Source organism: Colletotrichum jinshuiense, chromosome 2 (assembly GCF_051148585.1).
Source record: "Colletotrichum jinshuiense chromosome 2, complete sequence".
Classification (NCBI taxonomy): Eukaryota; Fungi; Ascomycota; class Sordariomycetes; order Glomerellales; family Glomerellaceae; genus Colletotrichum; species Colletotrichum jinshuiense.
This window is the reverse complement of record NC_139309.1, coordinates 5,932,965-5,960,926: the sequence shown is the minus strand read 5'-3', so window position 1 is coordinate 5,960,926 and position 27,962 is coordinate 5,932,965. Positions and strand designations below refer to the sequence as shown.

General features: G+C 50.3%; 5 protein-coding genes across 5 annotated transcripts; 2 read left to right on the top strand and 3 right to left on the bottom strand.

Annotated features, from left to right (window-relative positions):
• Positions 1–87: 87 nt before the first annotated feature.
• EsH8_II_001551 (proteasome activator BLM10) lies at positions 88–7,402 on the top strand (the record flags this gene model as incomplete). Its single annotated transcript, XM_083264849.1, has 4 exons — positions 88–554; positions 623–5,948; positions 7,015–7,188; positions 7,295–7,402. 4 exons carry the CDS (start codon positions 88–90, stop codon positions 7,400–7,402), a joined length of 6,075 nt encoding a protein of 2,024 aa, XP_083122171.1.
• Positions 7,403–8,122: 720 nt separating this feature from the next.
• EsH8_II_001550 (major facilitator superfamily domain-containing protein) lies at positions 8,123–9,867 on the bottom strand (the record flags this gene model as incomplete). Its single annotated transcript, XM_083264848.1, has 4 exons — positions 8,123–9,109; positions 9,168–9,351; positions 9,422–9,505; positions 9,575–9,867. The coding sequence occupies 4 exons, from the start codon at positions 9,865–9,867 to the stop codon at positions 8,123–8,125; spliced, it is 1,548 nt and encodes a 515-aa protein (XP_083122170.1).
• Positions 9,868–12,484: 2,617 nt separating this feature from the next.
• On the bottom strand, positions 12,485–13,923 carry EsH8_II_001549 (cytochrome P450; the record flags this gene model as incomplete). Its single annotated transcript, XM_083264847.1, has 3 exons — positions 12,485–12,664; positions 12,740–13,849; positions 13,897–13,923. The coding sequence occupies 3 exons, from the start codon at positions 13,921–13,923 to the stop codon at positions 12,485–12,487; spliced, it is 1,317 nt and encodes a 438-aa protein (XP_083122169.1).
• Positions 13,924–14,325: 402 nt separating this feature from the next.
• EsH8_II_001548 (Cupredoxin) lies at positions 14,326–16,243 on the bottom strand (the record flags this gene model as incomplete). Its single annotated transcript, XM_083264846.1, has 3 exons — positions 14,326–14,508; positions 14,562–14,837; positions 14,900–16,243. 3 exons carry the CDS (start codon positions 16,241–16,243, stop codon positions 14,326–14,328), a joined length of 1,803 nt encoding a protein of 600 aa, XP_083122168.1.
• Positions 16,244–19,788: 3,545 nt separating this feature from the next.
• EsH8_II_001547 (glycosyltransferase) lies at positions 19,789–21,171 on the top strand (the record flags this gene model as incomplete). The annotated part of the gene is made up of 1 exon (XM_083264845.1): positions 19,789–21,171. The coding sequence occupies one exon, from the start codon at positions 19,789–19,791 to the stop codon at positions 21,169–21,171; it is 1,383 nt and encodes a 460-aa protein (XP_083122167.1).
• Between the last annotated feature and the right edge of the window lie 6,791 nt (positions 21,172–27,962).

Genomic DNA, 27,962 nt, shown 5'->3' with positions numbered 1-27,962 from the left:
GTTGCTCCCCTCGGCCGTTCCACCCTTTCTCGTCGCCCGATACCCTCGCCCACACGCCCCAAGTGTCGTCGCCACGACACCCTCGCCATGGACGAGACACCGGGCCCCGAGCCCTCCAACCACGCCGCGGCTCTCGCTGCTGCCTCGACGGCCCATTTCCTGTCGAGCCACTTCGCCTCCGTCGACACAATCTCTCGATCCAACTCGCCCGGCCCACCATACACAAAGACCGACGAGGACGACAAGAAGCGGTACCGCCCGCGGACATTTAGCTACTTCAGCCACCTGCCCTTCCCCGTTGAGGAGGAATCCCAGCGCGATGCTGCTCTGGCAGGCATCCTGAAGCACCTATACATCGCCATCAAGGCCGAGGACTTCAGCCCGGGCGCCCTGCACTGGACGAGGGAGCTCACAGGATGGCTGAATCTCAAGTTTGAGATGACGCGGGAGCTCCGCGCCACCCTGGCCAAGCTCTACTACCACCTCTGCCTGGCCCCTGGCCTCGAGCCCAGCACTGCCGACCGCTTTCTGCGCATGGTGGTCATCTTGACGAGGTGCGCCACTCCCCCTCCCCTCTCCCCGTGCCGTCTCTGGCCGTCAGCTAATCGTCTCTTGCGCGCAGAAAATACCACTACCTGAAACCCGTCGATGACTTGCTGCTCGATTGGCGCCCCTTGTGGAGGGAGATCAAGGCCTTGGTCCTGCCGTCGGAGGTTGCCTCGCACCAGACCAACCGCCGCCGCTCGCAAAAGCAGCTGTGGAAGCTGTGCCTGCATGCCCAGACATACTTTGATCCCAGAGACCGGAAGGAGATGCTCGACGAGTTTCTCCCATACTTCAGCACATCAGACGTCTCCAACGCATACATCGTTGTAGGGACCATCAATGCGCTGCTCCCCACCGATGCCGTCCTCGAGCCCGTCCCGTGCTCCCAGCCGCAGGACTTCATGCCCACACTCTTCCACCTCTGGTCGCTGATTGCGAGATCCAAGAGCTTCGATGTCTTCTTCATCGACCTGTACTCACGCATGGCGAGAGACTTCCTGCAGGCATCCAACACACCCTTCGACGCCCACGGCATCTTTACCCAAGAACAGTCTGACTGGATCTTTACCGCCATCCTCCGCCTGACAGAGATTCCCGTGGGCCAGTCCAACTCGCCGTACTCGACCCTGGACTACTCATCCGGCCTGGGTCTGTACCTGGAGAAGGACAAGAAGAAGTACCCGACGGCCTACATGATCGCGAGGTGGATTGTGTACTCCCTGTCGCCCAAGTGTCTGGAACAAGAGAGTTCCATTCTGGCCAGTCTCGAGGGCCTGCTCGAGGCCATTGACACCTTTTACCACCCGTCCAACGTCGGCTCCTGGACGACTTTCCTGGGCCAGTTCACTGTTTACCTAACAGACATCTTCGTCTCTCGCTGGAACAGGGAAAACAGCGGCGAGCTTGACACGCCAGAGGACCGCAGGATCACTCCTGCCCTGAAGAAGCGCTTCGTATCCGCGCTGAAGGAGGTTACCTACATGGGCTTGTTCTCCAAGAGCAACAGGGTGGCTCATTACTACTATGCGTCCCTCCAGGGTCTGGCCTACCTGGAGCCCAACCTGATCCTGCCTGGGGCCTTGCAGCGCTTTTATCCCAGTTTGCAGGGCCTTGTTGAGGTCCACCGCACCACGTCGAGTTTGAACGGTCTGCAGATGATTGCAAACGTCATGTCCAAGACCAAGGGCTTCAGGTGTCACATCACCGCTCTGCTCGCCCTCGCCCTCCCTGGCATCGACGCCAACGATTTGGGCAAGACCCAATACACCCTCAACTTCATCCAGAGTGTGGCTTACAGCATTCCCATGGTGCCGCTCATCAAGGACGGCGACTCGTTCCACGACACCACATTGGCTATGCAGTGGGTGCAGGGCGAGATGGAACGCATGGAGCGTGAGGGCCAGGATATCAAGCTTGACTACGAGACTGAGCTCACCGATGAGGATGAGGCAAACATTCTCAGATCATCGACGGCGGGCCTCGGTGAGTTTGTCATTGCACTCCTAGGCAAGGTATTTACACTTTTGGAGAACCTGCCGGACGCGTCCCACATCAGAGGAGGAACGCCAGAGGACAATGTCATCAATGCTTTGCCAGCTGCTCTGTCCCCTCTCTTTGCGTCGCTGTCGCCCGAGCTCTTTGACACGGCTCTCGAGAAGCTCTCCTCATTCGTCTCAAGCCACGTCGTCCACCAGGCGAGAGACGCCATGGCATGGATCCTCAACGCCCTCTGCAAGGTGAACCCCGAAAAGACCCTCAAGGTCTTCATCCCCATGCTCATCGTCAACATCCGCAATGAGATTGACTTCAACCACGCTGCGTCAGACCGCAGCAGTGGTACCGACTACCTTCCCAGGGACCGTGCTCTTGTCTGGCATGTGAGTATGCTTGGTATGGCCGTCGTGCATGTCGGCAACGAGGTTTTGAAATACCAGACCGAGCTCCATGACATTGCCAAATACATGCAGGAGAAGTGCCGTGGCCTGCCCACCATCCACATCTCCAATTACATCCACCACCTGCTGTTGAACCTGACGCATACCTACCCCATCGATACCGCATTGTACGAGCCCGATGTCATCAAGCGTGGCCTTGACGTGAAGGACTGGGGTAAGACGACCTCGCCCGCCGACCTGACAATCAAGTGGCATCGGCCTTCCGCAGGCGAGGTGCAGTTCGCCGTAGAGCTGTTTGACTCGCAAACAAAGGCCGCGGCAGAGAAATTGGATCTGCTCATGAGTGAAACCCCTCCGGTCAGCCGCAAGGGAAAGAACAAGGAGTGGTCCGACGAAGTCTCGAGACTGCTGCAGCAGATTCGGTTGGTGACATCAGGAGTTGCCACGCTGTTTGACCCGCACCGCGCCTCAGGCGAGAGCCCGAACGGCCAATCTGGCGTCGACAACGACGGCGACGCGACGATGGACGACGATGACCCCCTTGCCGAAGCTGCCGAGGACGAGGAGACGCGACCTCAGTACCGGTACGATGCCGGATACCTTCTGACCGTCGAGGACCCCGCATACCACAAACTCCACGAGCTCAGGGAGGATGTTGGACAATTGCTGTGCCGAACCCATGAATTCCTTAACCAAAACCAAGAAGACGACGTCTCCTGTTTCACCGCCTTGTATGCCGCCTACAGAACCTGGATTACAGATGTCGGCATCGAGCGTTCTGCGCATCCGCTCGAGAGGCACCTCCGCCTGTACAAGTCAGACATTTCTGCCTTCAAAATCAGTGGCCTTCGCAAGGTGTACCCCCGCCCGCTGCTGATCAAGCGAGCGGACGCATACCAGTTGCTCCGTGTCAAACACAACGCCTCTGCGCGACAAAAGAGCGACCTGGACAGGCGACTCCTGCTGAACCTGGCGCAGTCGTCCGTTTCGCTGTACGCTGATGTCAGACGAGTAGCACAGAGTGCCCTGGACTCGTCTCTCAAGGCCATGATCGGCGGCCGGCCTCTCGTGATTCCTGTCCTTATTGACAGGCTTCGAGTTGCACTCGACGAGGTGGACCACGATCGTATCAAGGGTGCCATGTATACTCTGTTCTTCACCAGCTTGCTCAGGACCATAGTCAAAGACTGGAGATTTGCCCCGGAAGCTCTCAGACTGTACCTACGTGCGGGCACGATTGACAAGCCCAGTATCCAACAACTTGGCGCTACGGCGCTCTTTCCTCTGCTAGACTTTGGCAAGCCTTTCGAGCGCATGATCATTGTCGACCAGAGCTTTGTGGAGCACATCCGCCCGGACGACGACTGTTCCGGTGCCATCGACAGCCGCCACAACTTCATTGTCCAGCGGCGAGAGCGCGTGGAGAAGAAGAAGACTGCGTTGGGGCTGGAGTTGGTGGAGATGGCGAAGGAGGCGCATTGGAAGATCGCGTCCCGTTGCGCCATTTTCGCAACCAACCTGTGCTTGCGTTTCGACACCCTCGCGCCACCAGAGTTCGTTGCGTTGGTGACGTCGGGCACAAACGACACCCACCCCGGGCTCCGCGCAAGCTACATGTCCGCATTCACGTCCGTCTTCGAGGCGGTTGAGATGCGTGCTGCTTACGACCATGACTACCGGAACTACTTGTTGGAAAAGGAAAAGGACCGCAACAAGATCACAATCGAGGTCCCCAAGGGCGATGCGGCTTTTACGCAAAAGTACCTCGATTCGTTCGCCAGTCCCGAGAACGCCGAGTACATGGTCGACTCTGACCATCCCGGCTGGCTGGTTTGGGGCAAGAAGTTCCTTGCGTCGCGTGCGAAGCCCATCCCTTTCACCGACTACGACGAAAAGGAGACGGCCGTCAGAAAGCAAATTGGCGGCATGATCACGAGAGAGTGGCTGAAGACGTGCTTCGATTACCTCAAGCAGGAACCCCGCGATGCCAACGCCGACAGGTTCCGAATGGGCAACGTGTACATGCTGATGCACGTGTTCGACCTGATGCACTACGGAGGCACGGCTATCAAACTGGACGACGTCAAGGAGCTTACTACCGAAGTCTACGGCGACGGCAGTGACAAGCACCAGCACCGCGCCACGGCCGAGATCGTGGCTGCGCTCCTGGCCGGATCCAGCGACGACCCCCCAGACTTCCGAAACCAAGTTTGGGGTTTCGCCGCGTCGCTGATGCTCAAGGTCCTTAACGAGGACTTGACGCCCGAGAACCTGCAGTACTGGGTCTCGTGCCTGCATCTCACAGTCGACCCCAAGGACCCGCGTAGGTCGCACGAACTTGTGGACGCACTGAGCTCTTTCAGGCTCGACATGTCGTCCAACGCCGCCTTCAAGGAGTCCAGCAAGGTTCAGGTGCTGGAGTTCATCATCACCGATTCGGGCTGGCACTTCCGCCATGAGAAGCCGATCCTTGCAGACTTCCTTGCGCACATCGATCACCCTTACAAGACCGTCCGAGAGGCGATGGGCCGGGTCATTGCCACCATCTATCGCACTCGGTACCACGAGTCGTTTGAGAACGTCGATGCCCTGTTGGAGGCCAACAAGTCCGCCTCGCCCCTCGGCATTCGTCCCTACAAGGCCAGCGAGGAGTTCTCCGCGACCGTCCTCGAGACCTTTGAACGCCTCGAGAAGTGGCGCCACGAACGCGCTCCTGGACAGCAGACGCCGTCGGCATACACCAGTGGCTCAAAGACGGTCCTGACTTGGCTCGACAGCACCCTGTCATCTCAAGAGTGCACGCAGCTGATGCCGTTCTTCCCCGAGCCCTTTATGGAACAGTTGCTTCACATGATGGACGTCAAGGAAGACCCCGAGCTGATGCGCCTTGCGTACCACGTCTACCGCCACCTTCCCAACATTCCATTCCGCGTCGGAGAGGATGGCCTCTTCATCGATGCGCTAGTCCGCATAGGCAAGTCCGCCACGAGCTGGCATCAGCGGCTGCGGTCGATGGTCAACATGCAGGTCATCTACTTCCGCCGTCTCTTCTTGATTGAAAAGAAGCAGCGAGACGTGCTGTTCAACGCCGTCAGTGATATGCTGGCGGACCCTCAGCTCGAGGTGCGGTCATGCGCATCGGCCACTCTGGCAGGCATGATTCGATGTTCGCCCAAGCAGATCCGCAACCCGACAATCCAGGACCTCAAGAAGCGCTTCGAAGACGAACTCCGCCTCAACCCGATGCCCAAGAGGAAGCTTCCCGGCACCGAGACCCCCGTGAACATGCACAAGCAGATCGTGCGTCGCCACGCCGCCGTCCTCGGCCTGGGCGCGCTCATCGAGGCGTTCCCGTACGCCACGCCGCCCCCGTCGTGGATGCCCGAAGTTCTCCAAATCCTTGCCACGCGTGCTGCCAGCGACCCCGGCGTCGTCGGCAAGGCTACCAAGGCCATTCTATCCGACTTCAAGAAGACAAGACAAGATAGCTGGAGTGTTGATCAAAAGGTAAGTCTATCATTCAGCCGTTCTCCCTCTACCCCGCGCTTTCTCGCCTCAAGCCAGTCGCTAACATGATGCAGTATTTCACGCCGGAGCAGCTTGAAGATCTGGAGGGTGTACTTTGGAAGAGCTATTTCGCGTAGGCACAAGGACAGTGCCGTGTATGGCCTTGCGTATGTTGTATGGATTCGGGACAGTCATAGATGTACAGGTATGAAAGGCATGGGGATGGTACCAAGATATCCAACATGGAGCACGGGATTGCTAGGTCCTATTAGAGAGGGATCTGGGATTAAAAGTGTGTTTTTATTGTGAGCTAGAACTCATGGCTTAATCGATTTCTCTTGTCGCAGCTCCAGACCCGATCATTGTGTTGTAACCTAAAGGACCTGCCTGACCTCCCCCCAGGTGGGCCGGGTCATGTGGAGCGGCTAGACCGGTCTCTAAATATGGGCATGTTTGAAGCATCGGCGCAACCGAGCCGCCAGTCTGGGACCAAAGAGTCATGCGCCGAGACCGGCGGTTCAAATAAGAGAGGCCGCCGGTGTTCTAGCGGGAGGGGGAGAGAAGCGCGCGGAAAGCAGGGACAAGAGCGTCGCTGTCACCGTTTCGAGTCTCATGTCCTGACATCTGAGACGTCCCGGCGGGGTGGTTCCCGCGGGGGGGGAGCTGACTCGCCCCGTGCCGTCGGAACCACCTAGTCAGCGACCACACACACGCCCACCCCGCGCGCAGGCCGGCTCGAGCCCGACGAGGGACAAAAGTGGCCGTGATTTGGAGGGGTACGGGGACCCCGGAGTTGGCTGGTTGGGAAGGGGGTTACCGAATGGCCATGGGCGTACGTGTTCGGTTCCTCGCCTTGTCTCGTCTTGGCTCCCTGGGGTATATAAACTGGACGAACCGGCGCCGTGTTTTTCGAGCTCGTCTCGTCCAAACTATCGGTTGACGTTGCCCATCTCCAGCCCTGCTTCTCCTATCGACGCGTTGATCGCCGATTTTCGTTGTGAATCGTACACTTTTAGTTCCTGGTCCTCACACTCTTTCATCATATTGCTGCTCTGTTGGTTTAAAGCGCATCACCAGGAAGGGAAAAGAAGCGATGAAGACCACCATCACGACGCTGGTCCTCTTCGTCACGCTGGCCCTCAGCCAGAAGACGACGTTCCTCTGCAACGACGTCGGGAACAGGGTCATTGAGGACGGCGGGATCTGCTCGGGGGCCGGAGGCGCTCCGCTCGGCAAGGGGGTGAGTTTCCTTTTTCCACGTGTTTACTTTTTTACCTTTTGTATTTTATCTGTCATATTTCTCGTTGTGAGGGTGGTGGATGGACTTGGGCTGACGCGGGCTGTAGATCTGCTGCATTGCGACGTCGAACGCGAAAGCGAGGGCGGATTTCGATATTGCGTGCGACGACAAGCTGGGCACTGTCAAGGATACGGGGGAGGCCTGCGAGGCGTAGTCTGGGGAGATTGAGGGTCTTGGCTTGACGAGTGCCTCGGCGGCGATGGTATAGGCGGCAGTTATTGGTCTCAGCTGTAGAAGTATTTCAATAATATTCAGTGAGTCAATGAGGAGCATGGATCCTTGACATCATTCGCAGATGCGGTCTGTCCTCTGGCGTGACTGGGAACTTCGCCTCTCAGCTATTGCCGGTGGTGGCTGGGTGATACCCAGAAATCCGAGGGTTTGCTTGGAAGATTTAGATATTTCGGACATTATCTTAAGTCCTGGTGAGAACTACTGAAGAACCTCTTCGTGGATAAGACCATGTCGTGATGCACGGTCGTTGTAGTACTTCCCGCCGCCATGTTGCCGCCAGAGTTGAGACCCCCATCATCCCTACCTGGAGGTTGTTCCCGATATCTTCCCCGCTTATGGTGCTGCTAACTTTCCTACTTTATTTTCCTTCTTTTGGCACGCAGAACCAGATTACAGCTTTGATAAATCAAGCCACTTTCAACCGTGAATTGCGTCCGCTGGGAAATCCTGCCTAGTGGTAATGATACGTGATGTCACCAAGGATAAGTTTGTTGCTTTTTTTTAGCTGTTAAAGATACATACTATAGCCAAAACAAATTCCAGCAAACCAAAGTAAGTTCTGACTGGAAACGCCTTGAAAGTTGTGGAACTAAGAGATCTCAATACAATCATGGAAAATAGATGTCTTCGAGGAGGGCGTCTACATGACATATGGCTGGTACACTGTTCCGTTCCGAACGGCCTCCCTGTATAATCTCTTGTTGGCCCGGTAGAGGTAAAGTTTCAGCCCCATAGCACTCGCGCAAGCGATGAGACCCATGACCATCATAAGAATAAAGGCCAGCCGATAGCGCGGCTCGTCCGATTCGACAAAGAAGTAAGGAGCGATAAGGTTGCCGATTTGGCCGAGGACGTTGACGAGGGCCACCGAAATGGCACGCTTTTCAGGCGTTCTTCCCATCGTATTAGACGTCCATGTAGAAATTAATGGGTTCGCGAAGTACATTCCTCCCACATAGATAAAGGATGCCCCGTACCGAGCATTACGGTTCTCCGTGGCCAGGCAGATAACGTAGCCAATGCAGCCAAAGGCGATCGGGCCAGCAAAGTGGTATCCGCGCTCCCTCTTGCGGTCAGAATGCCAAGCGTTTACCAGCGACCCTATAGCCGCAAAGATGTAAGGCGGAGCTGTCAAGACGAGGGTAATTGTGTTGTTGTAGCCGAAGCCACGCACAATGGAAGGGAAGAAGTTGGAGAATCCATAGGCGGCCGAGATCCCGATGTTCATGCCCACGAGGAGCCACATCTTGTAGTCGAAAACGCTCATCTTCAGCCCGTGCCAGACACCGGCCTTGGCCTCGGACGTAGATACGCGGTCAGCCAAGATGCGGGCGGCAGCAACCTTGCGCATGTCCTCTGTCATGGACCAGCGCGCGCTCCCGGTGGTCGAGTCGGGGTAATCGGGCAGGATGAAGAGGGCAATCATGGCAAGACCCGCGCCGACAGTTGCGAGTACGATAAACAGCCACTGCCATCCGGCCAGCCCATGTGACCCCTCCAATGTGCCAAACACAGCCGCCGCAATAAGGCCTGCTGTGCAGAATGCCAGCGTCTGGCCAGTGTACAGAATCGCGCAGCGCAGCGCCATTTCTCTCCGCGTATACCAACAGGACATGACATAGATGGCCTGTAAAAGATCAGTTTCTTGTTAAAACATTAAGGGGGGCAGGGGCTGGAAGACTTACGCCTGGGAACAGGGGAGCTTCAACCACACCGAGAAAGAACCTGACGGCGATGAGGCCTTGGTAGTTTTTAACGCCACAGGTTGCGGCTGACACTCCGGACCAAACCAAGGCCATGCAGCATAGGTAGATGCTGGGCCTCACTTTCCCAATAATCATGTTGGATGGGATTTGGCCCAGGACGTAACTATCTCATGTGTTAGGGCGCCATGAGAAAATCAAGATTTGGAATAGTTGTGCCAAAGTAATCTACTTACCCGACGCTGAGAATCGATACGGCAGTGCCGAACTGGTAGCCCTCGAGGCCGAGGTCCTCGTCCAATGTACTAAGACGGGCTTGACTATGCAGCGTAAGCTAGGTTAGCCATGGTCCTGATAACGAAGAGTCACACGAAGCGGAACAAACTTACGCGATGGAAGCCCGATCCAAGTAGTTGAAGAGATACAATGCCCACAAGCACGGCATCAGGGTCATGTCGAGACGCTTCACAACCTGCTTCTCAAGATCCCGCCAGTTGGGGATTCCTAGGGCTTCGATTTGCTCCTCTGCATTGGGGAGCAAACCTCCCTTAGCATCGGCCTCATTGGCTTCCATAATGGACGGGTCTTTGGTAACATTATCTGCAGTCTTCCTCTCAATAGCCGTGGACGAGGGAGGAAGGGCACCGCCCTGCTGAGGCGAGGATTTCCCTTCGCTGACCATATCTTGTAGCTTGACGAGGGCAATACTGGGCTTCAGGGAAAGAAATAATCGAGGATAAATCCAGAGCTAATACCGTAAGATAACATGAGGCAGGACCTCTATTCTTATAGGAAAACCGCTCACTAAGCTAGAAGATATGCAAGCTTGCGGGCTCGTGTCCCTGTTAGGGCTCATCGCCACTCGACTATGAAACTTCTTTGCCTTACTTCCCCGCGCCTCCCCGCCTTGAACAAGAACTTTCCCCAGACCCGCCTCCGTACTCCAGCAACTCCGCTGGCCAACCTAGCAGATGGGTGGGCCTCTCTCATGAGTCCTTCAGACCTTCTCCTGAGACGTGAAGAAAGAGGTCTATCCCTCAAAACCCCGCCTTAGCTAGCTCCACATAACAACAAGGTGGACTCTCCAGATCTGTGCCCCGCGAGCTTTTCATGGGGAAGGTGTCGAGGACGGGGCTGCGAACATGACTGTAGTATCTCGCCTTATCATGGGCGAAGTGTTCGTAATGAGGTCGGGAAGTCTGGGCGCCTCGGCGTGCGCCTCTCAGAGCCGCCTGCGGCGCGGGATGAGCGATGGCTGACAATGTAGCCAAGGCGGGAACCGGCTGAGGCTCCTTGGCCCCAAGATAACTCGGGAAGAGCCGGGCGGCACAACAAGGTACAGTTGGAAGAAGCCAAACAGCAAGACATGTGTGGTATCTGCTGTGGAGTTGAGTTTTTTGCTTTCATGACGATGTTTTCAAGAGAGCGGCAGCCAAGATGATAGGCCAAGTTATCCAAGAGGCTAAGGATTCTTGGTTGTCGGGAGTTGACCGAAACACGTAAATTCAGCCAAACTTATGGCTCGATACTTGACTTGGCGTTGGGGTAATGATTGCGCCGAGCAGAGCCGCCCTCCACATGTTCAAGGATTAAATCCTGATCTCCACAATAGTCCACGTAGGTGAGTGCCAGAGGTACAAAACGTCTTCAAACGCGCTTCGGACACCACTTGAAGCACCGACGTTTGTTCAACCTCCGTTGTTTCTCTCTATTCCTGAGAAATTCAGACTGGCTTCCACCTTGTGACCTTGTGTTATTCGTTTGGTTGTGCGTGGCTGTATCATGCCTGCGCTGAGAATCCAAGAAAAGCCCGTTCACGTATCTTGTTGCTAACCGAGGTTCTGCAATAACAAAGGAAGCCGATATGAGTAAACAGCATTCGCTTTTTATCTATCTAAAATCCACAAATGTTTCTGGTGGATTGAAAGGTAAATAACTATCTCGTTGTTAACCTTGCCTGAATTGTCTCTTACCAGGGGGTATGTTGTGAAAGTAGGCAAGGAGCTCTTGCATTTTTCACCAATGGGCGCACCACATGTCTACTCGAGCTACCTCAACATCAACTGTGCACCCGACATCCACGGAATTCATTAATATGGAGGGTTCATTATTCAATCCGGAAGAACGACCATATCCCCACAGGTTCGCAAACATACAACCGACTAATGCCACGGCACAAGAACTGCTAGAGGTTCTGTCATGGGTTATTGATATTCGACCCCTAAGCGTCATTACGAATAACACACGGATGTATTACACCTCGCTGGCGCAGATCATTATTAACTATGATCGTCTCTTGGAATAAACGAGGAACGACGTCCGACAACTCTTAGATAGGGCTAAGCAAGTTCAACGGTATTTCTCTTGTCCTACGTCTAACACAGATTGTACCCAGGCCTCTGTGGTTAGTGCCGACGTCGCTGGCGTACAGAAGCTTCCGCCATTTCTACAGAAGATTGCGTTACCTCGATTAGACAGAATGGCAGACTGTTTTTCTAATGGGGCGGGCGATGCTTGTGCAAAGAGCCTCTAGACGACAAACCAAACTCAAATCAAGACTCCCGACTAAAGCACAGGATTTGGCTAATCGTCACAAACTTAACGTCTTTCTTCACCTCCGCGACCTGTTTTCCAATGAACTATTTGCAGAACGCTGGATCGCACTAGAGAATAATGAGGTCGATAATGCGGTTAAGTCACGCGCATTGCCCTTCAAGGCCAGCTTGGCAAATGCTGAACATCAACACGGCAAAATGCCTCTAGATCTTGTCTACAACCGCTACGCTCTAGGCGATAATAGAGAAGATCCTTATGGAGCACAGCGTATAAACTGGGAATAGCATCGATTTCTTGAATTAGGACAGGGGAGCTAAATTAGAGGATGGTCAGTATCGTTACTTTTTATGCTAGGGAATTGCGTGTCAGTATATGTGTCTAAACTCATTCATTCGGCCTGCTTGTGGAAAGTTTTTATTCAAGGCGAAAATTGCATGCGGTTTTAGACAACATGCTCACCACGCTACCAAAGAGCCGAAAAAACTATATATAGTGTCTTCTGGAACAAAAGGGGTTGACTAGATGGTATTCGACGTTCGTTGATGCCTTTGCCGACACTTGATCATCAAGGGCCCCTTTTGCCAGATAAGATAAACCTTTTGCATCGAGGGCCAGTCCCTTGACTCGTCCATCAATTCAAGATTGAAGTTCCAAAGAAGTTTGGCCAGGATGATACGTAACTCGGCGTACGCCATACTTTACAACCAATGTTAGCATTGTCTATAGAATAATCATTTCTCGTCTTACCTCTTGCCAACGCAGTTTCTTGGGCCAAAAGAAAATGGTTGACTCGCAGACTTATCGTCTTTGGTAAACTCTGACTCAGTGTTCCCGGCTAACCAACGCTCGGGTATAAACTCATTGGCCCTCTTCCAGTTAAGTTGTGAGTAACCGGCCGAGAGTTGATGAACACCAACTGCCGTCTGCCGTGAAAAGTTGTCAGAGTAGAGTTTACACATAATAGAATGTTCAACTACACAACAAGGGATAACACTTACGCCACCCGGTACCCATTTACCGTCAATCTCCTCGCCGGCACTGGGCACAAATCTTGGAAGTGTACTCGGGCTTGGAGGATAAACTCTGAGTCCCTCTTCAATGACCGCCTTTAGATAACGCAAATCCCCTGTGGAGGTCATTGTAATTTCTCCTTCATCTTCAAAAGTGTCTCTAATCTCTCTCATCAACTTTTCATACTTTTCGGGGTTACTGCATAAGTAGAACGTGATCCCAGAAAGCGCTGTTGCAGTGGTGCCGCTGCCCGCTACGATAAATGCTGACGCCATTCTTGCCAGGTCGGCGTTGTTTAAGCTTGCCTGCGGATTCTCCAGGATATAGCTCATGAAATCTTTCTTGGCTTTCGTCTGTTGGAGTCGGCGCTTGAGTTTTGCGGCCGTCAGCTCTGCATGTTTCTTCAAAGCCAGTCTCTGGGCCTTCGGTGCAAGCCACTCCAGCAAGCCTTCAAGGCCGTAGTGAATCGCGAACTGGTACCGCACAATGCCTTGCGCTCTAGCGCCAATGACTTGGAGCCAGGGCTGGGATGCATCATCGAGGCAGCCGGCAGCCTGTCCAAAAGCCAAGTCGCTGACAATGTCAAATGCCGCTAGACTGAACCATTTAGCCAGGTCCTGGGGAGCGTCGCTCTTACTGGAAGCTCGAAGCTGTTCCATGAGTTTGCTTGCATACAACTGCAGGATCTCTTCTTGCTCTCGCAGCGCCCGCTCACTGAATGCTGGTAAGACTGCCTTTCGAAGTCGGGCATGTGGCTCCTGATCAGCTGTTACTATGCCGCCATTGCGAACGTCGGGGTTGGTGATATTTGGACCGGCAATCCCGCGACCGTCGAAACACTTTGTGAACTCGGGCGAACGTTGGCCGTATATTTTCTTCCAGGCGGTGGAGCTTGTGTAGGAGAGCTCGTCTGGCGCAATTCTCACGACTGGTCCATAGGTCTCGTGTAGTTCTCGGATTCTCCAGGCGAGGCCACCTCGGAGGTTGACAAAATTCCAAGGCAGTCGGGTTGCTGCCCATAGCCGAGGCCCGGGGTAGTGCCGCAAGGGGTGGAAGAAAATGTTGTAAACGGCACGACTTAAGATGAACAGTGCAGCCTACGAGATGTCAGTTGATGCACCAATTGGTCAGAATGACAACTTACGGAGGTAATAGCCAGCAGCACCGCCATTTCTGCCCCGGGGGAACAAAGAGAGGGGAGCGACATTATTAAACACTTGGACCCTAATACCTAGTCAAACGAACTTGCCCGGAAAATTGAAAATAACTATTCCCTTTTCACCTTGGTAATGCCAAGCATCGCGGGTCGGACCGTTTTATGTTGGTGATTTAGCATTTGATCGGCAGATTCGCGAGTCACGAATCGTTACAGTGCGACACCAGTAGCAAGTTTGGCTTCGAAAACGTGCGCGGTCGCTTGGTCTTCACTCAGTCCATCAAGAGGAAGAACCCTTGCTGTGGGTCTCCGGCTGATTATGATGCTACACTCCATGATATTTGCCGTGCCGGATGCCGATTCCAACATTTAACTTTGTCGATATTAATTTAGTGTATTCTAATGGTATTAATTCTCCTAGTCTTCGTCAAAAAAGTGTACGACGGACGGTGCGAAAGTGGCATTGCCATTCGCATTCCCCCCGTATTTCAAATAGCCAGCCGCATCCACGGCGGGAATGTTTGTGATGTCTTTGTAATCTCCCATGACCCAGACACTCTGCATGCCCATAACCATGTGTTGTAATATGTGACAGTGGATCTTGACGAATGTAAGCTTGGTTTTACTTTCTGTGAAGGGGGCGTTAGACTTACCATCCACACCCCGGCGTCTTCGACGCGAAGTCGCCAGCCTCTCCAGCCAGAAACTTCACCTGATGTTGTCTTCTCCCCGTACCTGTAAAGATTTGTGGTATCTCGGCGGACAGGATTATAATTTTTCAGTTTTTCCTCGTTTTCAGTAGCGTTGTAAGTTCCATTCCCGCTGCCGATATCCCAATAATGCCCACCGTGAGCGTGGAAGGGATGGAAGTCAAGGCCACCGTTGCCATTCACTAGCGATCCTGTGTTGTGCAAAATGATCTCAAGAACCTAGGCTACTTGTCAGTGATGGACTCACTCAATGTACATAACCCATTCTGAAGTGCACTCACTTCGCCCAACTTTGCTGGCCAGGTCAAAGTAGTTGGATCCCAGCCATTGTTGTTAATGGCTGCTGTATAGTTTGGAATTGCAGACGGCCCGTTCTCGTAGATGTTTATCAAGTAAGGCTTGTCCCCGGGATATGGCGAAGAAGTCTCATTCCATTGCAACCCGTTCATCTGCCACAGGGTGGTGTGTAGTGCGAGTTGGCGGTTGTCAATGTGAATGCGACGTGTTACTTCGCTAGCCTTAGGGAAGTTATTCGGCTTAAGCGGTTCCAATGCGTACTCTGCCCACTCGTAGGTTTTGTTGGAGAGCGATAGAGGAGGAGTGGCTGGTGCCGTCGTGATCTCAGCCTTGGTTTTGGTGTACCGAAGAACGCCGTAGCCCTGGTACATCTTGGGCCTGTCTTTTGTCTCGAGTTGGATTAGGAAGTCCGTCTTCCCGTTCAACTCCGACTCGGTTTTGGCCTTGAAGATGACATCAAACCGCTGTCCAGAGGACAGTTGCATGAACTTTTCGGTGTGCGGCTTCGTGTAGTGACCATCTGCTGCTATGATGGTGAAATTATCGTGATCTACGATGCCCATCTGCACCATGGATAAGGCCGTTGCGCCGATGAAGCGCAGGCGGTAAGTCTTGCCAGGCTCAACGTCAATGACCGGAAGTTTGCAATCCCCGGTTCCTGCTGTCTCGCCGATCGACACGCCCACGCCGTTAATAAGAACCGCATTGGTTTCGCCAGACCAAGAGAAAGACGAGGCTACCAATCCTGTTTCGATTTGACTATCTGTCTTGTTGTAGAAGTCTGTAAGAAAGACGATGCGCTCTTCGTCGTGAGGATATGGCGAGGCTTCTTCATCCTCCACTATCAACGGCCCAGATGCTGTCATGGCTTGAAATCCAACATGCGAGTGATAAAAGTATGTGCCTGACTCCGATCGCAGCGGGTAGACCTCGTAATCGAAGAAGTAACCAGAAGGGATAGGCCATTGACTCGCGGCCGGTGTTCCGTCCGAAAATGGTGCCATGCGCATGCTCAGTCCGTGCCAATGGATGGTCGCGTTGTGCTCTGGCATGTCGTTGTATACCCTGATCCAACTTCTCCTGCCAGCCTTCAACCGCAGCGTCGGTCCGTACAAGGTGCCGTTGACCAGTGCTGACATGCGTGTATGACATCCAATCGAGACGTTTTCGTAGGTCAATCTCAAGACGTGATCCGGGTTAAAGCTAGCATCGTGTTTATGTTTCCCGCCATAGTGGCCTGGGGGACCGTGTCCAGACTGGCGTGGTCCCCAGGCGAAGACTTGCGCCAGCAGAGCGAAAAAACAAACGACGGAAACGAACGACTGCATGGTGTTTGGCGAGTTCAGGAGAAAAAATGTGCAGGATACACCGAATGAATAAGTAATAAGTCCAGGCCTAGTACCCCTCCGTCAGCGCAATTGTCTCAGAAGGAAGGATGCAGGATGCCATCACTGAGTAAGCCTGAGTCGTTATTCATTCCGTCATCATGTCAGACTTCCGCCGCCCCTCTCTCCCTTCAATTTGGACTCGCTAATTAAAGTTACTGTCGCTTTTACCCGCGGAGAGTTGCCATCTCGGCGGTGTTCACACATTGTCGGCGGGCTCAAGAACGTGAGGCGAAGTAACCCTGTAAACTCTAAGTCTAAATGTTTCCAATTGGACCTTCATTTGAGGTACGAATGCGAATGAAGCGGGGCTCAGTAGTTTCAATGGCTAAGGAATAGACTTTGATCGATCCTTGTTCTTATTTTAAATTCGAATTAAGTCTGCTTATTTGTTTGATAGAGGGTCCCAAAACCCATCTATAGCGTTGCATTAGGTTCCCATCGATGTCGTGTCCGGAATGTTCGGACGAGTTTTTAAAGGGATGTTTGAGATCAGCGGCCTCTTTCCTGATTTATCTCAGCATGGCAGTCAGCCGCTAGGCTTATCGCATCGAACAGCAATAGAGAGCGGGCTCAGATTCAATTCGAAGAAGTGGATAAGTTTTAGATCGCTTGTCCAATACAGTTTGCGCCTTTAGGGCAGTCAATATTATTTAATATCAGCTTCATTTCATCGTGGGCATACTCAAGAACCTAGGTAGATACTCCCAGTTGTTTTGTACATTGAGATTTATCCGAGCCAAGCCAAGCGCTATTGTCGCCAATCATCCACAGCTCGGCGAGACCGTGAGAATCCTCGATCATCCTCGATTGAGCAAGCCGCAGTTAGACCTTAATTAATGCGTGTCGATCAGGATCTCGGCCAAGGCAGTTTTAACAATACCCCAGTCCTCTAAAACTTTATTTACTAATTTCAATAAAAAGCTCAACTGTATGTCATAAAATTACGATCTAACAAGGTCTTTTAGCATCTGTTTGCCAAAAATGTGGCAATCTTGAAATATCTTGGTGTCGAGGGTAGTGAAAACTTGGAGATAAATTACAACTAAGCTATTAGTGTATGACAAAGGTAGCAACTTCACTTACTATTGCGTAGCCACATGTAATGTAGTTTGTTGTTGCTATTTCAATCCGCAAATGGCGGGCAACTGTTATTTACTACCCACCCCAATAATGAAGGGCGTTATATAAACGGCATCTAGATTATGATGTTTTGCTTGACAATTTCCTCAATTTTGGCTGCCATCGTGGTCTTTATCATCAGAAACCGGGCGCGCCTTCTTTAGAAAGTTCCCAAAGCTTCAGAAACTAGGCAAACTCCTGACCAGGCGATAAAGTCAAACTCAATGGCATATCCCATAAGGTGCTGACGGACTATAGTACACAGTACTCCCAGTTCTCTCTAACTCCTCTCAACCATAAAATTCCACCATTCTTTACGACACGTATCTTGATTGTTGAGAACCTCGCAAGTACTGTAATCTATCATCATCCGATGGAATAGGCCCGTGTTTTCCTGTTTTTTCAAACATTAAGGATCACGTATCCTTTGAGTAACACCATGAACCAGTGGAGAAGTGCCCAAAAAGGCCGTGGCGGGTGGTGGTGGCAATACTTTCGGTGTTATGGTTGGAGGGCGCAATTAAACGTTGATCGAATAAAAAACGTGAAATTAATACCGAGGGCTTTTTGCTTCCATCATCAACTTAGATAAGTTTGTTAAGCTGTTGGGTATTTATGTAGTCATGGCATATTAAGCGAACGATAGTTAACCAACATACACTACGCCGCGTAGCCCATGTAGACAGAAGCCATGGCCATTACTTCACTGGTATTACTGTACTCCAACTAGTTCGTGAGGCCATAGAGAACCAATGAATAAATGAACATTGGATCACCTCGCAGATACCGCGACCCAAATTTTCAACTAGTTATTTAGCAATACTGTCACATTGCCCTGTTAGAAATAATTCTAGCATAATAGCCAGCATCTTTAGGTAAAAGAATTAAAGTTAAAAGTTCTCAAAACTTACCATTCTTATCCAGGGCACTGGCCTGACGGTTGGAATATGAAGTCGCTCATTAAGAACAACTATAATCTCTCACAGCAGTGAACGCCTCACAACAGTTCACTTCTTTCTCGACGCAAAAGCACCAAAAATAACATTACTTCAGCGTATGTGTGATATGAATATTGCGAACCCGGTTATGAGAAGATTATTTATTGCAGACGTGTAATACACACGTTAGAAAGAGAAGAACATAACCGAACCGTCGACGTTTCAATGTCTGTGCGAATCCGTAGTCTTGGCATACGTTGTGATAATCACTCCTTTGACCGTCCGTGCTTTAGTGCTTACTCACCCTAGGCTAAATCGCATTTGCACAAAGTTGAATTTTGAGAAAGAAGAAAGAATACGGAACTCGCGGTTCGCGTTTGAGTCCGAGAGGCCGAGCACTGAGATTAAGTAGGCCCCGACATCGCGATTCGCGGATAGCGTTGCATCGAAGTGCTGAGCCCCGCTGCAGTGTGACTGCCCTACTGAACATGTACAACTTCCGGGATGAGGTCAAAGTTGCATTATAAGGTAAACTGGTAGATCAACTGTGTGGATAAGGCTGGCATTGTGGGTTTCTGTTGCTCTATGATTTGGTCGACAGGAACCTAGCAATAGTTGTTGTTTCTGAGTAGTTTAAAAGGCAGAAGGCATGCCACGGTAACTGCAGAGAATTATATCAGTGGAAGCTCCTCTTTTCAAAAGACCAACTGCGATAGCGTACTTTTATTCGATGCCCATTAAACGCACAGTGGTTTTCTAACGGTTTGCATTTCGTGAGAGGGTAATTCGTACCTGAGTGATGATTTAATGCAATGGCGTTCCGAAATTATTGCTCGTAACACCGAGGCTGCCGCGACGCATGCCGATTTTTCTACTTATAAACATGGCATGCCATTGGTGCCAAGGATAGCGGTGTTGACTTCCGCCCCTAGGTATTATGCTATTTAACCTATCTTGTCTGTCGATTGTTTGCCGCACATGTGAAGGTGCCGATCGGTTTGGCACGTGGACTCACGCTTATTTTGTATTTCTAAGCATGCATGGGTCTTAAATATTCTATGCTTCGCGGCATTTGAGACATAGCGGATTCATATTTGATGTGGAATAGGCGGCTGTTCGACCGCGGTAGGTGACACGCCAAGTCGGGATGATACGCAAGTAGGCATGGACAATCGCTCCGTGTCTCCTGTTAGTCAACTAATTGCTACGTTTAAACATGCAAACATGCATCTGACCCACAGAATCTCATCCACATCTGATTCTGCGAGACGCAGGGTTCAATGCGACCTGTCTCCTATGCTTGATAAGCAAAGAGGGGAACTTTATTACTTTTCGCACCCACGTTGAGTGAGTATTTAGGAGATAGTCAGTCGGCCTGAGTGCCAAATCGGTTTCTATACAAATCCGACTGAGTTGTCAGTCAACATCATGGCAGCAAACACAATCACTTGCACAAACGGAACAGGGGATTTGCCCCTCATACTCATCATAGCCTTCCCTGGGGAGGGTCATACGAACCCTCTTTTGGCAATTGCGGATTACCTTGTAAAGAAAGGATATGAGGTTGTCTTTGTCACGCCTCCAATCTTCCGCCACAAGGTCGAGGAGGCTGGGTGCGAATGGATTCACACGGACAACCCTCTTACAGACGCAACATTCCAAGTCCTCCAAGAAGCGGCTGCTTTGCCGATAGGGCCTGAGCGTTTCGCTGCCCAGATCAAAGCCGTGTTCATCGACACACTGCCAACGCGGACGGCGACAACTGAGAAAGTCCTGGCTATGCTTCAGGCGCGCGACCCGAGCCGCCAAATCATATTCGTGGAAGATGTTTTCAACTGGTCTTTCTTGCCGTTCAGACTTGGTCGACCACTACCGCAGGGCTTCTCGAAGATACCAAAGACTATTGGCATCGGTGTTGCAGCATTTGTAATGGAAAGCCAAGACACAGGCCCGGTTTCACTTGGTCTCCCTCCCGATTCTACAGAGTCAGGCCGTCGACGAAATAAGGCCCTGCAGGAACTAGTCGAGAAAGGTCCCATGAAGCCCATGGTAGATGCATACCAGAATGCATTGAAGAGGGCCGAGTGTACAAGCATTCCGGAGAGGAACATCTTCAGATCATGCTACACAGCTCACGACGTCGTACTGCAACTCTGCTCGCCTGGACTTGAATATCCCATCTCCGACATACCACCTTCAGTGAAGTTTGTTGGTGTATTGCCGCGAACTGTGATAAGTCCTGATTTCCAGTACCCTCCATGGTGGTCCGAAGTCAAGAGGACACAGAAAGATAACAAATATCGCCACGTCATCTTTGTATCTCAGGGCACCGTCAATTCAGACTACTCCGAGCTCATACTACCGGCCATCAGAGCCTTTTCCAACGTACAAGACGTTCTTATCGTTGCGACCTTGGGAGGACGTGGCGCTCAACTTCCCTCTGACTTTCAGGTTCCTCCGAACGCTCGGGTTGTGGACTACTTTCCCTACGACGCTATTCTTGAATACACAGACGTCTTCATATCCAACGCAGGCTATGGTGCATTGACACATTCTGTACGAAATGGCGTCCCCATTGTGCTCGCAGGCGAGACTGAAGAGAAGATTGAGGTCACTATGAGGGCCGTCTATGCCGGTCTTGGCGTAAGTCTCGCTACACAGTGGCCAACGCCAGATCAGATCAGAAAAGGCGTAGAACGAATACTGCAAGACAGCAAATATAGGAAAGCCGCGGTGAAGCTGAAGATGGAGAGCGAAAACATGGATGCTCTAGCAGCTATAGAGGCAAGTGTTAGACAGCTCGCTATGTAGAGTCCTTGGGACCGGTTAAAATACAATTACTCCGCTCAGTAATCAATATTTATCAACATTCCTGTATATTCTTGTTTCCTTTTTAGCCTTGTGAAGACATATCACAATGTCGGTGTGCCAAAGTCTAAAATCAAAACATATTAAAGTGTAAAGAGGAGATATCTTGCAATTTATTTTTCTCTGGACTTAGAGTTTACAATAGTAAATAATCGAGATTTCTCTCGAGTACTCAACATATCCGCTCGTTCTGTCTGCCATGTATCTTGTTATCTCATCCTATTTTTAATCAGCTAAACCTTGTCAACTCATCAAGAATTCTCCATCATAGGGGCCGAGAAGCTCAATGAACGAAGCCCTAGACTGTACATCCATGTTCATACACTGTATCGAGCAAGTTTCAGACACCATAGGGTTGAAGAATTGTTGAGAGTCCACAAACCAGCCACACTTTGAATGTTCTTTCATAATCTCGTCTTCAACCAGCGGTGTTTCGAACCATTCTGTCGATCCCTCGAGCCAGCGTTCCAGGGCGGCCAGCCGAAAGTTGTCTGAGATGTTGGGGTCCAGATTGGAGATTTTCCGGTAGGTTAGCAGCTCCGTTTGTACTGTTGCCCAGAGAATACCAATATCTGTTTCCTGACAAGGAATGCCGAAGAAATCATGGTTTCCACGTGCACGACATTCATTAACCGATACTTCGCTCAGGCCGTCAGCATTGCCCCAAGTTTCGTCCATAACATCGTTCTCTTCCAACGCTCCGCCACTCAGTATACTTCCACAGGCATCATCTATCTGCGAGGCTGACGTACTCGGCTCTCTGGCTAATCCAATGGTTGCACGACCTAAGATTAACAGTAGGCATCTCCAGCCACATTTACAGGACAAGCTCCATCTATCAATGTTTGAACCAGGTATTTGCTGTGCGAGCTGAAGAGCATCAACAGGCTGATGTCGGCATCCTTGGTTGTCCGGAGATCCAAGTAACTCTTCGACTGACACATCAGCAGTCAAATTTGCATTAGCACCAAGGGCTAGAAGGCAGGTCAGACATGACACCACCCCAAAAAGAGTTTCACCATCCATTCCACGTTCTGAAAGGTAGAATGCAACAATAATAAGGGTATGGAGAGGCCCAAGTTTCAGCTCCAGACCACAATTAGCACAGCAACGTCGAAAAAGTCCGCTGGGGGCGTCGACATCTGGAGCGGATGCAGGCCCGAATACTGCAATGATATTGTGACATACTGCTTGAGCTGAACTGTGGCAAAAGCAATGCTTCCAGTGCTTTGGAATTCGAGGATTTCCGGCGTTGTATAGTTGCCGGATAGGCGGGGAGTCGACATCCCATCGCCCGCAGATGTCTTTCTCTTCGCCAGGGAAGCGGATCGACTGCCTGAAGCTTTCGCTGACTTCGAATGGTGCTAGGTCGGTGTGTGATCTCAAAATAGAGATCATAAGGCTGTCCAAAACTGTATGTCCGTTTGCGTCCACATTGTTTAGAGTAATCGGAAAGGATTCTTGAAGTAAACAGATGAGGCCATGCATAACAAGGCAGCATGTATGGCCACCGTCCATAAAAGATGCTGCAAGATGGAATGGGAAAATCTCTCCAACTCTTTTTAGACATGGACTCCACTCATTCTCATACATCTGAAATATGGGCTCCAGATTTCCAGCCATGATGGCGAAAGCCCATGCGTCCACCTCGAGTTCTTCAGGTGACTTTCCAACAGCCTCTCTCACGATTTCGATTGAAATTGGCAATTCATCGGTGGTTATTTTACTGAATCGACTTTGACTGAAAGCTTCGTACATGGAAACTTGTAAGTTTTGATCTGTCATCTCAGAGCCTGACCATGGAGCCCATGAAGACTGGTCATGCAGGTCAAACTCTGCATTCGTTGTCTGAAATAAACAGTGGTTTCTTTTATACCGAACGTCGTCTTGGCAGTGAATTGACCATTTGCATAGGCTTGTCGGTTGGATTCGCTCTGTGGCATCTGAGGATTGTGGCAAAAGTGCAGAGGTAGCCTCCATCGGCGACGAAACCATGAGGGTGCTCTCCAAGTTCATCGGCACAGAAATTACCTCTGAGACTAGCCCTGCAGTCCACTCCTGAGGGCCCCTGCCCCAGAATTTTGCAGTCATGTAGGAATGAATCCAATAATCATGTAGCCACGCGGACAAAAGCTTATGTCTCAGATAAGCCCTAAGCCATGGATAAGTGAGACATAGATACCAGTTACCTTCTGTCGTTGTCGCTGCATCCACTAAGAAGTTCCTCCCGGCGACCTTGCAGAAGAAGGTTTGAGCGGTCTCGCAAAATCTTTCTGTGGAGCAATACAGTCGTTGGCGATGCACCTGCAACCTTTCCACCAGGGGTAGTAGATTCTGGGGTATCAATATCCAAGTACTGGGGTGTGGCTGCGAAGTGTGCAAATGGAGATGATTCATCCATAGACTCGACAATTGAGGACTGATAAGCAGCGTAGGGCAGATTCCACTGGGAAAACCTCCAGTCATATCAAGGTTAATACCAACTCCTTGTACCATGATGTCTTGATTGGATAAACTTACATTCCAGGACTAAGGGGTTCGGTAGCCTGATGGCGAATGCTGTCATTGAGGTATCGCTTCATCTGTTTCGTATCTACCGGCTTCATCACCCCACCTTGCTGATAAGTGACGCTGGACGTACTCGCGCCGGTGTAATCGCGCTTTCCTATTGCGGCTACAATAGCATCCTTCTCTTGCTTGAGAATTCTTTTTTTAATATTCCATTTGCGAAACCGATGGTTGTATTGATGGACTCTGACAATGAAAAGAGTATCAGATCCACAATTCCATGATTGTACTCTCACGATTCTCCACTTACTCTGCCTTGAAGGAATGCTTTTCCTTCATAAATTCGGCAAGCTCGGGGATTGTCAAAGCGGATTCGGTTCCATGTCTGCCATTACCTAGGAAGGCATCGATGATTATAGGCTTAAGGTGCTCCCAACGCTCCTCGTATGGAATATGTGTGCTGCTATTGCCGGCCATTTTTTTCTATACCTATAACTGCGAGGCTAAGAGGATAGAACTCTAAATAAAGATAAATGGTAAAACCTTCAAAGAAACTAGGTGGCGAAGGGGTGAACAGAAAGTGTGTAAAAATGGCAGGTTGTGTGAGGGGTGTGGCGAAGGCCCATATGGCAATGGAGAAACTGAGAGAACTTAGATGTTATATAATACTCCTCATCAAACTGGACATCGGCTTCAAGCGCTGTTGTATAAGACAACGGCTCCCTCGTCTCAAAATGAAGGTTCGTGGGCCGCCGTATCGCAACTTGGTAGTAAAAGGACGAATGTGCACTGCATCATGGGTAGAGACATGCTTATGCCTGTCTTGCAGAAAGGAAACCGAGTAAATTGATGGGGTAAATGACGATCATTGCCTTAACAAGAAAGGTGAATGCAGCGCCGGAGCGTTGTGTCCTATTTTTGAGTGGAATAATTAAGCTGGTCAGAAGTAGACGACCCAATCAATAAAAGGTCTGCAAGCCATTGGACAGCCCTGTGGATGTTTTGCAGAGGGTTCAACGTCACTTTCAGTTCCGAAGATTACTGGCTACATTTCCCTCCGGGCTAAGACTCCTATCATACAGAAGGTGAATAGCCAATCACAATTTGAGAAGTATTGAAGGACCAATTGGAATGTTGCCAGCCGATGAGACATCAAATGCGTTGTCGGCATGTAGACCCAACTTGCATTTACATCTCAGTTGGCGGCAGGCAGCGAGAAAATGACACAAACATAACATCAAAGATTCAACAAATTTTCTCAGCTCACGCCAGTTTTGCAGCCAGGTCTCAATGTGATTCAGACGAAGAGAGTCAGTAAAGTTAACTTGCCCTTTGGAAATAAAAAACAAAAAGAGAGGAGCGAATGACAGTGGGTTTCTTCCATAGATGTCCGGGCTTTCATTAATAAATCGAACGGCTGAGTTTTCGGAGGTGGTTTAAGGGAGATACAAACAGTGGCGTTGATCTAAAATTTTGCCCAGATACAGCCCTCAAGGCTGAACTCAAGATTGCAAATCTGTTACCCCGAGGCCGTGGCTAACAGGAGAGTGCCACAGACTTGAGGTGTTACCCTTAAGGTTTGTTTCCGTGTTCGAATAACATAAATATCGCTGTCTACGGTCCCAGTGATCTTCCTTGATTGCTCCAGGGTAATAACATCTTCTTTTATTTCTACATCAAGCAAACTTCAATGTAGTTCCTGTATTCAACATCCAGGTTTTGGGACATTGATATTCCCCAGCGACGATTATTCACCCTGTATCTCATTTAAAGTCGGTCAATCTTTTCAACGTCGAAATGACGTCACGAAACAATTATTTCCAGTATATTTAATCAAACGCAAAAATTGCTACTTTGACGACTAACAAAGATTTCAAAGGAGCACCTCCTCTTTCTCCTCCCACTTGGACACGTCGAGTACTGCCGGCCGTTGCGGATCTCCCCCGCGGCCCGTCCCCAAGGCGACTGGAAAGGGGAAATATAGCCACAGGGGAAGAAAAAACAGGAAGAAAAATAGAAAGTCTGATAAAATTGACCGCTGTGTGGCGTTCGACATGGCCTATATGGGGGCACAATTCGACTCATATGGGAAGGGCTAGTAACATCGCATCTCTCTGAATCTATTGGGTAAATATGAAACAATAATGTGTGTATTTTCAACCAATGCCACAGTTTCTGATAGCATCAGCTAGGTTTCTATGATGATTTATTTAATTCATTTCGTTCTTGCCTCTTTTTGTCAAATTATCTAGTCTCTGTCGATGTGATGTATGTGAGAACAAAACGTAATTAACGAACGACTGGAAGTCCAATAGACCTGTATCCATTAAGAGATATCACTTTGAAGCTTTTTGTCACGCTTTACGCATACAAGGCCACCCGCGATGCAATTATATTATGCGAACACTGATAATGCCATGTACGTCATTGGCACGCTGCCTTCCCGTACCATTGCCATGATCAAGGCTATTGAGAATAGCTTTTATCTTTTGTGGGATATGTCAATCCCCAGAGCTGTGGGCAAACTCCAGCTTTAAGGTGATGAGTTTGTGCCAAGCACAGGCAACCATCAGATGCTACGTCTGATTAGCTATCTCCCTGACTTTGGTGCAATCATCTCTTAAGTTTGGGGGTTCACTTTTCGGCAGGAAAGTAATGAACCTTGCGCAAGAGTTTTGCGGCGCAAGTTGCGGCTTGCAGCTGATCAAAATAGCCTATCGCCCCAGGCAAATCTGGCCGCGTCGGCTGTAAGCTACTCTTAGGGTCTGTTGAATTAGAAAACTAACCACTTCTCCTTGGAAAGGAGGCTCATTCCTACGCCCTGGCTCTTCAAAGGTTTGTTCAAGGTGAAAGATAAACAAAGGTAGCACTGGGGTGCCCTCCCTCACTTTCGTGACGTTGCTTGAGATGGAAGCATTGCTTGCCCGCAATATCGATCAATAAATAGAACTTCGATGTCTCTCGTGCTGTAAGCAACAATCAATATTTTTAAACTAACGATGAAGAAGGATTTGAGGGGATGATTCTTCTTTCCCCTCCTTTTTTGCAAAAGTTTATATTCCAGCCTTCATTAAAGGAAAACGCCATGCTCAACACTGACGGATGCGCATCATCCTCCTAGAGGTGCCAAGACTCACTTAGTTACTTAAGGAGAGAAATCCATGGGGTGTAAACGTTGTCGAACGACAGAATTAATATTTTTGCGCTAATATAAATCATGGTAGCCAGTATCAGCATACGTAGGATCTGAAATACCAGTCACTCATTAATAATCGGGAATCAAGTACAAAATGAACCGTTGATTGATATCAACTTTTCTATCATTTAATTTGAACCCTGTCCACCTTGCTCTCCTTCCGCTGTACTTTGCTACGTCTTTCCATTGCTGGCCAATTTATTCTGAAAACATAGGTACTACTGATTAGGATGGCTTCCAACCCATGACACGTGCATTAATTGTGATACTCTCTGAGCTTTAGGTGACTCAAATTGACCCCGAGCAACATAGAAAGAAGGTTTTCCGATATTTCCTTGCGTATTCAAGGTCACTGTAAAACTTTGTAGTCAGTATATCTGGCGCCGAGTATGTTTGATAGGTCAACTGACTCTGCAGTTTTCTGATGCGCCTTCAATCGTTACTTTGAACTTGTCGCGTTTTAACTAAATAACAAATTGGTTTCTGACTTTTTATTTTCTTGCAATTCTTTGAGGCTCAACCAACCTGCACTGAGTATTGTCCTGGATAATTCTTGTCCAGATACTCTTTCAACTGGCTAGAGCTTACTTTAGAGGCAGAAATGAAGGCATTCCGGGTGCCATCGTGATTGTTTTCCCACTGGACATTCGCAGAAGTCGTCTGCCGTACCTGTCGAGACATGGCGGAGAGACAGGGTTTTAGCACCGGTCTGAATACAGAAACGACAAGGTGGAATAGTTTGCCTCTGACAGCCAAACGAGAATCGATCGCAAAAATATCGAACCTGGATACCTCAAGCTTGTTCCCAAAGTCCCAAAGATTTTCCTCAAAAAGATTAAGTATAGGAAAATTTGACTATGTGGCGACTAAGCGGCAATAGTGAGGCGTGTCAGCCCTCTCCCAAACGTAAACACAGGCTGTCAGCCCATCACACTAGGAGTGCGACAGAGCTGCTGGTATCTTATGAGCTCGAATGAGAGAGCGTCCCCAGACCGCCCTCCATTCATGTCTGACAGTAATTCTCAGCCAA